This window comes from Diaporthe amygdali, assembly GCF_026229845.1.
Source record: "Diaporthe amygdali strain CAA958 chromosome Unknown NODE_41_length_355262_cov_61_584611, whole genome shotgun sequence".
NCBI classification, from domain to species: Eukaryota; Fungi; Ascomycota; class Sordariomycetes; order Diaporthales; family Diaporthaceae; genus Diaporthe; species Diaporthe amygdali.
The window spans coordinates 300,237-315,839 of NW_026517061.1; the positions used below are offsets into that span (position 1 = coordinate 300,237).

Genomic DNA, 15,603 nt, shown 5'->3' on the forward strand with positions numbered 1-15,603 from the left:
CTACATGTAACGGTACTCCAGTACCTGGGTAGCCCTGCCATTAACGACAGCGAGCCATCCAGATCTGGGCGGGTACTAGTCTAAGTACCTCGACCACTAGGTCCCTTAAGTGGATATAGATATATAGTTCACCAAGTATGGTCTATCAATTAGCAGCAAGTGCCAACAGCTGTCCTGGTGGAGCAGATGTACCTGCAGTAGTCCACTAGAATATCCAAAAAAACCGACGGCAAACGTTTGGACATCCAAACAGCCTTGCCGTTGAGGATATTGTAGGTTCTCCTGCAACACTGTGCCGACTGAGCCCGGTTTACCATGGTCTACGGTGGTTGAAACTCAAACCACGGGCCGTCACGAGCTTACACGATGAAGCAGTATGCGAGCAGGCGACATGTGGCTAGGAGCTGGCAAAGATTGTCGTTTCTAATTCAACACCGCGCCTAATATGATACATGGCCAGCATGATTTCAAGCCAAAGCAGATCCCGCAACGCCGCACTTGTTCCCCTGGCCGATTGTGCCATCCAAAACGCCTGCCATTCCTAAACACCGGGCCCACTCGTCAATGTCCAACTTGTTCTCGCGCCGAACCAGAAGTCCCTGCGCCTGACTCTGACTAAAAGACCGACATTGGCTCCGAGGCCAATCCGGCGCCGCCGACCCATCTTTTACCCGTATCCTGCTTGCCAGCGCAGACCAGGCACCGTCGCTGCTCGCCCAAGTTGCTGACAGAGCACGAGAAGCACACTGCTTTGCAGCACAAGCTGCAGGAGCTGATATACGTCTCAAAGCCATATCCATCGTCGACTGCTGCCTCCTCACCGCCCAGATCAACACCGCAGTCGTCGCAGCTTGTAGGGCGGTCCACGATGGCGTCGACAGAGGGGGCCGGCGCGGGGGACAAGATGCCAAGAGGCGGCGGCGGCTGCGGCTTGGAAGGGATGTTCCAGAAGCTGTGCAAAGAGCGCTGGTTCTGCGCGGGTGCCTGGGGCGAGTGGGGCTGGAGAGAGGCCGTGGGCGATGGCAGGGCGGCGGGGCTGGTGGTGGTCGGCGGCGACAAGACATGCTGAGGCTGGTAGGCGCGCTGCTGGGCGCGGTATAGCATTTGCAAGGTGTTCTCTGTAGATGCCCGAACATGACGCAAGAGTGAGTCTGGGAACATACCCCAAGACAGGAATGGGCCGTGTGAAGGAGAGGCGGCGCCGCCGTCAGCTGACTTACGGTGAACCTCGTGGTCCGAGGGGCGGCCGTTGCGAAGGCGCTTGAAGGTGCGGCTGGGCAGGTGGGAGGGCGTGCAAGAGCGGCTCGGGGAGCGGATGGTCATGGCGGAGAGGGGGCTGTCGATGTCGACGTTCATGTTCCTGTCCATGTCCGTGTCCACGTCCATGTCCATGTCCATGTTCACGTCGAGGTCTGTGTCCATCGTGGCGACATTGCCGGCGGCGGTGTTGATCCTGAGCGGCGACGAGCTGGCAAAGGGCGAGAGCTGGTCGTCGGACCGTTTGCGCTTCAGGAGCATCTTGACGGACCGGCTCGCGCGTGCGTTTGTTCGCGGCTGGAGGAGGGGGGGGATGGCGGTGGTCACGGTGGGTCAATCACAGACATGTGGCGACAGTGAGGCTCCCCAATTGTTTGTTTGAGGTGGGCAGCTTGGGTAGATGTTATGGCTGCGTGCACATGTGAGATTGGAGTTTCGAGAGGAGAGTCGCGAGGGGGGGCGGGAGTTGAGAGTCAAGTGTCGAGAGTCGAGAGTCGAGTGTCGCGTGTGGTGTGTGGTCTGTGGTGAATGACTGACTGACCACTGGCAGCCGCCAATTCTCAATTCGGCGCACGGGTGGGTGGCTGGGGGGATGAGGAGACGCGACCGTGCGGGCAGTGGGCAGTGGGCAGTGGGCAATTGGGAGAGAGCGCGATTTCAATTTAGCAGGGTCGGGAGCGCGTCGACAGGGGGGATGGAGCTGGTGTGGGGCACAGTCTGTCTGCCCTACAACAGCTTGATCACCAGCTTCCCAACGCCCCCCTTCAGCGTGCGCACCTCGTCGCACTTCTTCTTGACCGTCTCCAGGTCATCCAAGGCCACCACCGTGGTGACGGCCCTGACCTGCCGCGCAGCGATGACCTCGCCAGCCCTCTCAACGTCCTCGCGCACGCCAGGGTTGCCCGATATGAACGCGAGCCTCACCCCCGTCCCCCGAAGCTGCCACCAGTACCACGCCTGCGCCAGGTCCAGTATCCAGCACAACCACAGCGGCACAAACTCGCGCCCCATCGACGCCCTCAGCTCCCGGGATGGCGGGATCGCCAGGATGGCAGCAATCACGCCCTGCCTCGGCCTCATCAGCGGCACGTAGGGCGCCAGCGCCGGCCGCGAGTTGTACAGGAAGTCAACCCTGCCACGGCCAACCTCGCCGACGACGTCCTGGGTCTGGTAGTCCACCACCTTGTCCACCACCCCGGGCATCAGCTGCCCCACCAGCCCTACCTTGGCCGTCGACACCGTCGTGACCACCTCACTGGCGCCGTACACATTCTTGAGCACCTGGCACGCGATGCTGGTCGCCGCCCCCAGCCCTGCCGTCACCAACGCCGTCTTGCCCTCGAGGCTCTGGCCAGGGAACGCAGCCGGGTTGAGCCCCATTGCCGCTCGCGTTATCTGCATCGCCGTCAGCGTGCTGCCCAGCAGCGACGCCGCCTCCTCAAACGACAGGTGCGCCGGCTTGGGGAGCAGCAGGTCCTCCGTCGCTACAGCATAGTCGGCACACCAACCGCCCCTCTCCTTGGTCCAGAATCCCCCCATCGGCCGTTTGATCGCAACCCCGTAGACGGCGTCACCTACCCTGAGCGACCGGACCCCTGCGCCCACGGCGGCCACAACCCCCGCACCCTCGTGCCCAAGGATCATGGGAAACCTGTGAAAGGCGATGGCCGCATCATCAGTGGCGATGCGCGCATGTACGTGGGGTTTTGCACATATAACGTGCGAGCAAGGACTTGTATAGATTGGAGATGGTAGGGACTAACCGAATAGATAAGAACATTTTGGCGCTGCCACTGGCAAACTGGCAGTCGCCCGCCTGCATGGCTGTTGCGTGCATCCGAATCAGAACCTGGTTGGGTTCCTCGATCTTCGGCACCGGCAGCTGCACGATTCGATATTCCTCCGGTCTGCAGTACTTGGGCGCCACAAGGGCGCGCATTGTTGAGGGCACTTGGTCCATCTTTTGGCCTGTTGTGTGTGTGTATGTGTGCGCATGCTTTCTTGCTACGCACCCAAGGCATCTAAAGGGGGGCTCAGATCTGTTCTTATAACCTGTGCATGTGTGTAAAATAGTAACATCACCATCAAAGCCCGGTGGTGTGTCGTAGATCTTCGGCGCCGACGCCGAATAATTTCGGTGGGGCCCGCCGAATCCAGCACCGGATGCGGGGTGCCTGACGCCTGAACAAGACAGCCGAAACACCGCGCCCACTGCTCCCGGCACCGCAATCCCAAGTGAACTTCGCCGGACCTGAATTATGTGCATTGCGGCAGTCTATGCTATGTATTCTTCGAAAATCTAGGACATCTCCAGTGCATTGCCTGCTTCCAATAAAGGCCTGGCCACCATCATAATAAGGTCGTGTCCGCCTTGCCCTCTAGGGAGGCATCTTGTGACCTTAATCTTTGTGTTGACGCACCCGCCAGCCTCCGCAAAGCCTTCTCACGAGCGGCGGCTGTCCTCTCACTGGCAGGCGAGCTGTCCAGAGCAGACGATGACACAGGCGTCACGGAGTTCAAGCGTCCGTACCCATCGGCCTTCGTTAGTTGCTCCTGACCAGCCGACTTATTCCACATTCCAGGGGAGTGGATGCACCCGTCTTTCGGGTTCAACTCGTTCCCGTTATCCCGACTGCCAGGAGACTGCACGGCGGTGATGAGGTCGGGAGGTAGTCTTCTTGCTTTTTCGCCCTTCGCATTCGCAGCCTCATTGTCAAGGGGTATCCAGGCTCCACCGCCCAGTAACCGCGCAAACTTCCCCCCCTTGACCAACAACTCCTCAAATCCACCCTCCTCAACCACAAATCCTTCATCCATGACCACGATTCGGTCCATGATTCGCATCATCTCCTTTACATGCGTTATCGTCACGATAGTCAGCTCTTCTCCCTCTCCAGCCTGCCTGCTCTGCTCCATTAAGTTCTGGATAGCCTTCCTCACACCCTCGGCACCTCCTGCGTCCAAAGCACTGGTCGGCTCGTCCATGACCAGCAGCTTCGGCTTGCGGACGAGTGCTCTCGCGATGCTCACACGCTGTGCTTGGCCACCCGAGAGCCCAAGTCCGCCCTCGCCCACAGGCGTGGCGTAACCCTCGGGTAATGAGACGATGAAGTCGTGTATGCACGCCAGTTTCGCGGCCGCAACAACCGAGTTTAAATCGCGGAAGGGGGAGTCTGCGTGCAGGCCATAGGCAATATTCTCACGAATTGTGGTTGGAAAGAGGAAGGGATGTTGAGGAACGTAGGCTGTGTGCGTCCGGAGGACAGACGTCGACACGTCTGATGCGGGCACGTGTGCATAGGAAAGAGCTGGAGGCTGGTGCTCTTGTTGCCTCGAGTGAGGGTGGTGAAAGGCTTGGTCCCGTACATGTTCTCTCAGCTGCCGATCAACTGTCGGCTCGTACAGCCTCAAAAGAAGATTTGCGACTGTGCTCTTGCCGCACCCTGAAGCACCCACAATGCCAACACAATCCCCGCGGTCAATCCGGAGGTTGACATGTCGAAGGACTTTGATCGGGCCATCTAGGCTGCCTCTGGCTGCGGGATATGCGAACTGCAAGGCTCTCATCTCGACTGGTAAAGGTGTTAGCACCCTTTTCTCGCCTCGTTCCTCATGGCTATTGCTGTAGCTCAGGGTGGCGTAGTAAAGAACCTGGATGGACGTCGCCTTGGCCTGGGCAACTTGCGGAATACTATCCAGCATCGATGTGGCAGTGCCTATGCTGAACAAAAGCAGATTGATGACCTGCATGATATTCGAGGCAGAGATGGTCGCTGCTGGCGAGGTGAGCAGCACAGTCGCGTACCAGAACACGAGGGCGGTAAGCCAGTCAGGCATCCCCTGGTTGAAGCCGTAAAATAGCCCCGTCCACAAGCCCCTCTTCATCCCGACTCGAAATGTGCTCTCGCTTGACTGCGTGTGTTTGGAGTTGAAATGGGGTTCCAGTGTTAGTGCCCTGACCACTCGGATATTCAGAAAGGTCTCAACAGACACTGAACCCGTGGTCTCCGCCATCGCGTTACATCTTGCCTCCCATTTTCCGGAGACGGAAGCAATGGCTTGCGTGGCAGCATACACAGCTGGAGCGGAAGCAAGCGTTACCAAGGTTAGCTTCCACGAGATGACAAGAGCCCAAATCAGGCCGCCCGTCATCATTGTCACAACAATCAGTATGATCGGGACAAAACGTCCCACAAGGTTTCGCATCTCCTCGGCGTTTCGGTCAAGCACCTCGACAATTCGATTGGGCGAGTGGCTTGGTTTCTCGAACCAGGACTTTGGCTGGGACAGGATTCTCTTCAGTGCCTCGACACGCAGGGACGTGACCCATGCCTGGCCTACGTGCTGCATCAGGTAAAATGCAGAAAAGGTTGCACAGCCGTCTACAGCGCCGATGATAGTGAGACGGACGGCCCATGTCTGCCCGGCGGCTCTCATCTCAGAGCGCGGTGCCCAGAATGCGGCAATCAACTGCGCGAAGACAAAGGAGAAGGCTGGATTGCAGATTGCGGCGATAACGCAGCAAGCAATGCCGAGTACCATGCGAATTCGATTTGGTTTATCGAGCATAGGCCAGACTGTTGCGAGGATCTTGAGGAGAGAGAGATGCCGGCTTACACCAACAGCGACAGGCTTTTCTGTGTGCTGTCCATGATAGCTGCGCGCTCTCTCTGTTTCCTCGCGAAGATTCATCATGCCACCCGCTGGTAATCTTGGTCCCTCGCTCGACTGCCATCCATCAATCCGAGCAATTCGTGGTGACTTGACAAGGGGCCGACGAGACCTAGTCATCTCCCCGGTCTCTTGCACCATATCGAGGCTCGACTTCCTCATCCTGCGCGGGTTGTGCCTTCTGTCCTCATTCTGTCTTCTGGGCTCGTTGAGGGCGAAAAAACGGCTGGGCGATTCGGGACTAGCGTAGGGATACGATGCTCTGCCATGCCACGACTCTGCGTGTTTGACGGGAGCATCCCAAAATTCTCTGGCTCGCATGGATATAGACCGCTCCACGTTGGCCCCTAGTGACAGTCTAAATAGCCCACGATTTGCGCTTGAGCTTGGGGCCTGGGGATGAAGGAAAACCTTAGAGAGACGGGACGGTTCTACGGGTGGCGACTTGCCGAGTGACTCTGATGATGAGGGAGCGTCAGTAGTAATGCTAGCCGCGTCCAGCGTTGCCGACGAGTTCCAACACGCCTCTTCTTCAGTCGGCAGCAGTATTGAAGCGAAGATGCCGTCTTTGTTTTTGATAAGGTCCCTTCGAAAGCCCTCTTGCACTAGAAGACTTTGGTCCAGGACGTAAACGTAATCTTCGTCGAGTATCTGAGTCACATCGTGGGTGATGATGATTGTTGTCTTTCCGGCTCGCCATGATCTGATCGCCTCAAGAATGAGAACTCTGCTGGTGGGGTCAAGGCCACTGGTGACTTCATCGAGGATCAACACAGGCGGATCTCTCAACCGGGCTCGCGCAAGGGCGAGTCGCTGTTTCTGCCCTCCGCTGAGGTTGTGGCCTCCAACTCCGACGTCGGTATCTAGTCCGTCAGGCATACTCATGACTGTTGATTGGAGCAGCACTGTCTCACATGCAGACCTGACCTCTTCCCTGGTGGCCCTGCAGGGATTGCGGGATCCAAAGGCGATGTTCATGAAGAACGTGTCATTAAACAAGGTGCTCGACTGCTGGATCAAGGTAACGTTTTCTCGGAGCCATTTGTCATCCAGGGTTTGAATGGGCTGCCCGTCGATGAGGATGCTTCCAGTGAGTGGCTCGTAAAACTTGAGAAGCAGGTTGGTGATCGTGCTCTTGCCGGATCCGCTCTTTCCGACCAAGAAAGTGAGGCGACCTGATTGAAAGAAGAATGAAGAGCGACAGAGGACGATTTTCTCGGGGTTGGAAGGATACGCAAAGCTCACATCCAAGAGCTCGATTTCGCCGGCACAACTTTGTGGCCGGTGACTGCTCTTCGTCCCACACATATTTGTGCTTTCTGTCTTAGCCAGCACTATCTTCTGAAGTTGCTGCCCAGCCAACATTCCCCTGGCCAAAACAAGCCACTGCGGCCCTACACTCTCAATAGACTGGAACGCCGTCAAAATGGAGTAGAAGGTCGTGAGGGCTGTGCCGGGTGTTGTGGAGCCTTTGCTCACCAGGTATCCCGCAAACCAGAACCCGACGACAAAGAGATTGACCATCCACAACTTCAAGAAACCCATCTGCATAGCGTTCCGGAGAGCCTGTTGAAGGTAGTACCGCATGGAGCCCCGGGCCGTCTGCAAGTATTGCCAAACTTCATGGTCAAACCCATTGTAGATCTTGACCAGATCAATAGCTGTGACAGCAGCAATGACGACCTTGGATGCTTTAGCAAGCTCTCGCTTTTGCAATTCGATGGCTGCCTCGAGGCCGCGGCTGATGAGGTGCAGGACAACGATGGACACTGGGATTGTGGCCATCAGGACAAGTGTCAGCTGCCAGCTATTGTAGAACGCGACGATGAGGCAGCCAACAGCAACAAAAACGTCGGTGATGAGAAAGCCCAAAACCTGTGAGGTAGCCATCTGGAGCTCTCGTATCTGACTGCGATTCGTTAGTCACTGGACGGACAGGTCCCAGAGCACAGCTTACATCTGCATGCCTGAAAGAGCACTGCTCAGCCCCTCGTCGTGGGCATCGAACCAAGCCATCTCCTTGTCCAACAAATGCTCAAACACGTCGTGTCTTGCAGTCTTGGCGACCAGCTCGCCAAAAATAATCCACAGAGCCATGAGGGCCGAGTTGAAAGCCCAAGATGCCACACCAATCCCCGTCAGCACAACACACCAGATCGTCACTCCGCCCATGGCTGTGCTGCCGTTGATTCTACCAGCGCCAAGAGGGCTGACAATGTCCATGATTCTACCAAGAAGGATAGCGAAAACCGTCTTGACCGCAGCAACAAGCAGGGACGCAACGATGGCGAGGCTGAGGAAGCCAGCTTGGCGGCTCTTTGTGAAGACAAAGAGGTGCTTCCACGTCGCAGCAGCAGCACGATCTTGACAACGGTCCGGGTATCTGCCACGGCCACTATTTGGTAAGGCTCCAGGTGATGCATGGGGGACTGTTGCTTCCACCCCTAAGCGTCGAAGTCGGATTTCTTCTCGCGAGCCCATGGTGATCCGTATTATGTGTGTGCGTGATCCCCGAGAATATCTGCCTTGTTAATGTGTAGGTGATTCCAATATTCGAAAATGATTGACATTTTGCGGGTCGCTGCATGACGCGAGAAGGCGACGTAGGGACCTATATTCGCAGCAACTTCGAAAGCTCCTTAAACCAGCACGACACGATCAATATTGACCGCCCTGGCCACAGACAATGTATGGCGACAGTGCTTTTTCCTCTCTCGAAAATTTGCATAATGGGCAGCTGATGGCAGATAATAGGAGCTGGTGATGCTGCTGCGAGTCTTTGTGCGGTCGTGGTTGAGATTGTACTCGCAAGAACAATACTAAAGGGTAGCAACAATCGAACGGATGCGGCACCACCTATCCAGCAGCCGTTACTGCAATATACATTTTAGCAGACTCCCCCTATCGTACTAGAAGTTCCCCCGAAAACCATGAAAAAGTGGTCGCTGGAGCCTGCATTGGCAGTTTGCGCCTAGTGCAAGCTGGTCGCGAGACTGGGCGCTGTGAATTTCGTACGGTTGATGAGTGCCAATTATTCGGTACTCATCTTGGGCCGTACGACTCGCCCGATCAATGAAATCACATATCGCCGTCTGTTATATTGTTAAGTATGCTTGCGATTGAGGTTTCAACCTGTGCTGGGTATCTGAATTGAAAAGGCTTCTTGTGCATCAGCCACATCCGTGTAAGCCGAAGATGATAGACGAGAGCTGATCGCTACGATGCCAATGTTGACCTCTACTTCGTCTCCGCCTTCTCCGCCTGGGTCTTTTCATAGATCCAATCGTTCAGTCCCTTCCGGTTTCTCGCAATCTCTACAGCGTAAAACTGCATACGCGGTACTGCGCGATTTGTTAGCGTTTGCTCATCTGGCCACCGGATCCTGGGTGATATCAGTGTTTCCCACACGCTCATGCCATTATGTGCATGGCATCTTTTTGGCCCCGTGGTCTTGGCTGGCTGTGGCGGAGCACCAGGGGCGGACAAAGATGAGAGCATCGCCAGCCGGATCAAGCAGGAGCTTTGCCCAATTGACTTACCAAAGATAGTCCCGTGTTGTGTGTACTCCTCCTTCGGGCTTGTCCGCAGCATTGTTCCAAAGCTGTAGTCATCGACTTTCTTCTCGTATGCCATCATGAAGTCACGCCATCGCTTCTTTCCCGTAGGGCTCTTGAGCTTGCTCTCGTCTATCGTCTCGGCCGGGTCGAATTCAGGGAAGTCCTTGCAGAGATGCTCGTAGATTTCATCGTCAATCTTGGTCAGTCGCAGGGTGCTGCCTTTGACCTTTTCAAGAATGGCCCAGTACGTCTCTAAATGTTGGACGGCTGTGGAGAAGCATGTCAGATTTTGTCTGGCTGAAAAATTATGGGAGCTGGCCAGCATTTGGCAGAAGTTCTTCGTACCCTTGACTGCAAATTGCTTTTCAATCTAGTGAGCACGGGTCAGTTAGGCAAACAATAGATATCTCACCAGATTACAACACCTGGTCATGATCAAGGACTCACGTCTTCGAGATTGTCTGCGTCACTGGCGTCGAAGTTGGCCGGCACAGGCTGTGAGCCAGCCATGGAGTTCTGGATCAGGTCGTCCGCCATTTTGTGATGGATTGGTTGGGATGTCACAGGATGTGGGCAGAGTTCGGCTTCGAGTTGGTGGATGAGGCTGAGGATGTGGATGAGGCTCAAGATTGTGTAGTTAATTACCTACGCTCCCCGGTTTTCGTTGGCTGCGTAGAACATTTGAAGCTTTGATGGCGGGGCACCAAGGGCAGCATGTCATCGACAGGGATATAAGGTGGAACTATGTCCCGGGTTACTGCACAGTCTTGGCAGGATACCCTAGTGCCCAATCACACTAAGGTAACACAGACTGTACCTACCATAGTACGCAGAAAAGATCAGAGGGAACAACACATACCCGGGGGAGGAAACTATCCTGAGAAGGTTGTTGTATAACAGGCTGGCTTTGCTGTGGGAAGCAAGGGCATTTATATAGAGCAGGTTATCGTGCGAACGGTAAAAGTTCATCCCACAAGAACCACCCTGTAAGAGGGTTCAATGTTATCCTGCAGGAAGTCATCCCTCACATCTTTGCGATCCTAGTCTACCTGCACCACTCCATCTCTTATCGTTTATCAGAGCTCTCTAGCCCATTGACAACCACCGTGGGCAGCCAAGGTCATCCCTTCTTCTCATAACTGAACATCCACACATCAGTGTCATCTGGTTTATGCAAGAAAAAGAGCGGTGTCATCTCCCAAGCAATTCCCGAGTGGGATGACTGTCAGCCAGGATGGGAAGACAAGGCCCTCGGCTACATTGGGAAGCCCCTGCCCGCTTCCCTACCTAGGTGCCTGTTCTTGCCATGACGACAGTCCCAAGGAAGATATGAATCCTCAGGTGACTCTGTCTCAATATCAACGGCTATACCATCTCTGCTGCCACGACTTCTTCTCCTCCTGCACGGAAACCATGACCCAGACCATGGATGCTCAGGCTCTTGCAGCCTGACTTGGCTCCACGAGTCAAGAATAATAGTTCTTTCATTCCATTGTTGTACTAGCAGGCTTCGCACCACCTCAAGCTTAAGACTAAGTTTCATATCTCAGGATCTTGAAGGCCCCGCCTTCTGTTCATATGTAAATTCTGGATTCATTGAGAATGCCTGGGAGGATGGGCGCCTTGTGAACCAGGAGCGTCTTTCCCAGTCTCTGATATCTCCAAGAAAGACGAAGCAATGCACGCCTTCTCAACTCCACCAAACCAGTATGAGATTGAAAGCTGGTTACTCCCTCATCCCAATGTTAGGCGGCTGCAGGGCGCAAGAGGCTCAGCCCCTAAGAGGCACTCCTTGCAATTTATGACCCCGTTTGTGAAGGAAACCAGGGAAAAAGAAACGAGGGCAAGGCTGCAAAAAGGTCACAGGAGATGGCATTCCAATGGACATCAGATCCTTCAAGATGGGCCCCGAGGGGGAAGAGATACCAAGGGTAAGGGCGAGAGCCTGGGGGTTGGCAATTTCAAGACCGCGCCGGAGTGGTCAAGGGCCCTTGGGCATCACCCAGACCTACCCCCGGCATATGACGAGTATGAGGCACCCCGAAGACAGCGCAACCTTCATGGACATCATCTGGTTGTGGGCGACAGGCATCTTCGAGGAGATGGGGTGGAGGGAATGGAGTCGGGAAGGGGCCGGGGTGACGGCAAGCTGGGCACATCAGAGCCCAAGCAGCGCTTCTCGGCCTTCGGGGTGCCTCCTGGAGTTGAGGATCAGAGTAGAGGGGACGGCAAGAAGCGCCACAAGAGGTGCCGTTCCCACGGCCATCTATACTCGACGCTGGGAGCCGGTACACTCCCTGAGAAGGAATTGAAGGAGCTCATCGGGGGCTTCAGCAGCACGAGGGGCAGGCATGGGAGGTCACGGTCCCAGCTATGCGAATCTCGTTATAGCAAGCTGTTGCAGACTGGTGGTGATGGTAGCAGTGGTGTGAGAACAAGTGATTTGCTCGGTGTGCCGACTTCACCTACACATCACACATACAAACAGCCTTCTGCAAGAAAGTCACCAGCCCAGTGGTCTTGGACTTTGCATGGCTCGCATGCCCACCAGCAGCTACAACTACCAAGCGACAGCTACCAACAACCAACGGCATCCCCTAGATTCCACTCTACAGACTTGAAAGCACTGATGCAGTCGCTCTCTTGCAGGTTCTTGATCATGGATGACCTCTCAGGCCCCTCGAATGATGCAGGTGGTGAGTTTTCTTTTCTTTCAGACGCAAGGATCTTGCAGTCGCACATGAAGCTTCACCCCTCTCTCGGAGAACATCTACTACTTCCTTCTACTTGAGGAAAGCGTACAACGTGTCAACTGACCTATTTTAATTTGCACAAGGTGTGAATAGGAATCACCAAAGCAGCTTGGAGTACCAGCACCCAAAGAATGACACTTGGCAGCAGGATGTCACCGAGTCTGATGCTGAGGAGGAGCCTGGTCCAGCATTTCTAGGCTCCCTCGACTACCACAATTTCCTTCATGGGTCTTCCGGCGCCAGAGCGACTTCTTCCTCGAAGCTCACCACTCCCGCAAGCACAGCTGTTCACACAAAGATCAGCGAGTCAAACAAGATAGAACTTGCTTTGGGTGACTTGAGTGACCATAGACCCGCCTTCAAGTTCAACTCGACCCAGCAATCTCCGGTCTCGAAACTTCGCCACCAAGTCTCTCAGTCTCTGTCCCACAAGCCTTCCTCGAAGGCAATGTGAGTGCCACCCCAGCATACTCTAGACTGTCACTCAACCATTGACAAGGCTCTCTTGCAGGGAACCTATCGCTACTCTGCTAGAGAATCGGTGTGAAGCCCTTCCTGGACCAGCTGACAGTTTTGAAGCGCTGAGTAAATACAGCAAGCCTGATCTGCCTGAAACGACAGAGGTTCCTGCCACCCTGACCTCTTCGACCATCAGCCTATCCTCTTCACTCACGACTGCGCCTCTCCTTCGAGAAGGAACCTTGCGAAGCATCCCCTCAGGCCCACTTAGCACTATTTCCTCCAAGGAGATAGATCCGGACAAACTCCAGCCTTTCATCGGTCCTCTTCTGCCACAAGCCCCCCCTCCGACCCGACCCCTCCCACAACTTCCATTTCCTTCGCCAGTGAAGCGACGCGAACCCATTAAGAAGTTGTTTGTCAACATTGGAGGGCAGGCAGATGGCAGCGAGCAGGTGGTCGTGAATGAAGACACGAATATGAGTATGGAGGAGGTGGCGGAGCGTCGTGTCAGTGAGAAGAAGATAGGCAAAGGCCTGCGCAAGAAGATATCTCAATTCTTTTCAAGCGACCAGCCGGCACGATCAGCAGATGCAGGTACTCCCACAAGCTACCAGCCACTCTCGCTCACGACCTCACAAGAATCCGAGCGTATCTCCTTATCCGACATTTTCGATGAGGTTTACAACGCTGCTCGGACCTCACTCAAGCCTGGTCGCAGCTCTCAAAATTTGGGCCGCAGCTCGTACCAGAAGCCCGATCGTGGCTCTCTCTCTGATGAATCAGGCCATTTCTTACCTTTACACGGTGCTTATGAATCTATGCAAGCTCCCCTGACTCCGCCATCCGCGTCGCTTTACATTGAACCTCCTCCTCTAATCGACCACCCGGCTGTTCGCGGCGATCGCAAGATCCAAGAAAGACTGGGACTAATCAATGAACGGTCTGTCGCCGTTCCCGGCTCTGGCGACCTGATTCAGCCCCTTGACGTTCCTGCGCAGTCAGTCAGCCGCAGGCGCCTGGCTGAGATTGACACCGGTACACCACTGGATTTTCTCGGATCAGCATTGCCTGCGCCAGGGGCTGCGGGCAGAGCAAGGCTTGTGAAGCAGGAGTCCGAGTCGACCATAATTGCAGATACAATCCAAGATATTGACCCCTCTCCAGCTTTCGATCGAACCGTCGACCTCACATGGTACAGGAGAGCAAGGCAAGAAAGAGGAACCATCATTTGCCCCATACCCAGACCATCGGACAGGTTCGAGCACGCATTAAGCGTGTTTGTTGCGAAGTATGCCAAAGGGCGGCCTTCCAAGAAGTACAATGGAAACAAGAGGTTTTCGTACTTTGCACTGCCAGACAAGCTTCGATTCGAGGTAATGCGGCACCTTTTTGCTGACACTTACACCGGCAAGCCGATTCTGCTGAACACCAAACGTCAGGCATGCCCCGCTTGGCCAGACGACGCCTTTGATAGCCTGGGCTCCGTACTCAAACCTCTAGAGGCCATCATGTGGGCCTGTCCGCGTCTCCGAGCCGACGCTATGGTCGTGCTGTTATTGACTCGCAAGTTTCATGTCATTTTCAGCCCTTTTGTCAAGGAACGCTCGCAGCCTCTACCAACCACGTGGTTCTTCCGTTATCTGCATCTGATGCAGGATGTAAGCCTCGAGCTTGACATGACGAAACTGGGATTTGGCAGCAGCTGGGGCGCAGCTGGTGTGGACCCCAAAATTGATAATATCCATGAACTCGTACGCAAATTCACAGCAGAGATATTCACCCGCGGCCCGGCCAACACCCTGAGCTGCTTGACTGTTCATTGCCGCCGATATTTTGGATATCGCCAGGGGCGTCATGAGGACGCCGAAAAGTATCCGCTTATTGGAGAGGAGGATAAGGCTCGCTCGGTCCTTCCTGGTCAGGCGCGAAACTACGACCACCGAGCCCCAAGCTTGCCTCCCTCGGCTGCGAGACCATATTCCGGACACCTTCGTCACCACGCCGATCTGCCGCATCGTGTTCCCTACGTCACTGAAGACCACCTCTCGGTTGCAAGTCCGCTGCGTACACTCACTGGCAGAGTTGAGTCCGTGCGTATGGTGGGCTTTAGTGAGCAGTGGGTATATGCAACTCATCTGAGCTTATGGCCGGAGGCAGAGCGCGACGCTGTTCCGGATGCAGTCAAGCACCATCACATTGACCGCCAAACTCCGTCTCGGCACTTGGACATCGCTCCGGGCCATGCTATTTATCTTGACTATGGCATCGACCACGGGGTGCACCGCTATCCCCCGCTGCCGGATTCCGAGCCCAGGGCTGAATCGCATAAGCAGTCGTCCAATCTGCCAACTCCCTCTCGTGCCTCTGCGCCTGTCACCGAGCGTTTCGCCACGCCAGCTCATCGCCAGTCTGTAGCATTCGTGCCGCGTCCCTCACGCATTCCCACACCCAGCTCCTGTAGAATCAGCCCAACGATGCAAGCGATGCGGAAAGGCACCCCAGTGAAGGCAGCTGCAGTGCTAGGTCTTCCAGGCACTATGATTACGAGCAGCGCGGACGAGCTCCCTGCAACGCCGACCAAGCCTCGCAAGTTGGTGCCGAAGAGATCCCTCTACTTCCTTGGTAAGAAGACCGAGTGAGCATCCGGCTGACTTCAAAGACGACGATCTTGTCGCCCGTCCAGCTTCTTCAAAAAGGGGAACACTGCCTGAGGTGAACCAAGCACCACAATGTGATAGTGGACGGCGGTCAGAAATACTTAGAAACATGTCAGATTCAAGTAAAAATTCAAGCTGAAGGACTACAAGACTTGTCCAGCGTCAACACGCCTATACTAACAGGGGCACGACAACATTTCCACACGCTGCGCTATTGTTCCATGGCTCACATGTATTTGTACACAC

The 15,603-nt window shown here is 55.2% G+C and overlaps 4 protein-coding genes across 4 annotated transcripts; 1 reads left to right on the top strand and 3 right to left on the bottom strand.

Moving 5' to 3' along the window:
- Positions 1-615: 615 nt before the first annotated feature.
- J7T55_008151 (uncharacterized protein) lies at positions 616-1,518 on the bottom strand (the record flags this gene model as incomplete). Its single annotated transcript, XM_053134068.1, has 2 exons — positions 616-1,118; positions 1,221-1,518. The coding sequence occupies 2 exons, from the start codon at positions 1,516-1,518 to the stop codon at positions 616-618; spliced, it is 801 nt and encodes a 266-aa protein (XP_052988178.1).
- Positions 1,519-1,983: 465 nt separating this feature from the next.
- J7T55_008152 (uncharacterized protein) lies at positions 1,984-8,409 on the bottom strand (the record flags this gene model as incomplete). The annotated part of the gene is made up of 5 exons (XM_053134069.1): positions 1,984-2,908; positions 3,021-3,225; positions 3,340-3,438; positions 3,678-7,837; positions 7,886-8,409. The coding sequence occupies 5 exons, from the start codon at positions 8,407-8,409 to the stop codon at positions 1,984-1,986; spliced, it is 5,913 nt and encodes a 1,970-aa protein (XP_052988179.1).
- A 756-nt stretch (positions 8,410-9,165) lies between these two features.
- J7T55_008153 (uncharacterized protein) lies at positions 9,166-10,022 on the bottom strand (the record flags this gene model as incomplete). The annotated part of the gene is made up of 4 exons (XM_053134070.1): positions 9,166-9,269; positions 9,468-9,752; positions 9,831-9,855; positions 9,933-10,022. 4 exons carry the CDS (start codon positions 10,020-10,022, stop codon positions 9,166-9,168), a joined length of 504 nt encoding a protein of 167 aa, XP_052988180.1.
- Positions 10,023-11,163: 1,141 nt separating this feature from the next.
- J7T55_008154 (uncharacterized protein) lies at positions 11,164-15,339 on the top strand (the record flags this gene model as incomplete). The annotated part of the gene is made up of 5 exons (XM_053134071.1): positions 11,164-11,843; positions 12,135-12,181; positions 12,322-12,688; positions 12,834-13,892; positions 13,956-15,339. 5 exons carry the CDS (start codon positions 11,164-11,166, stop codon positions 15,337-15,339), a joined length of 3,537 nt encoding a protein of 1,178 aa, XP_052988181.1.
- Between the last annotated feature and the right edge of the window lie 264 nt (positions 15,340-15,603).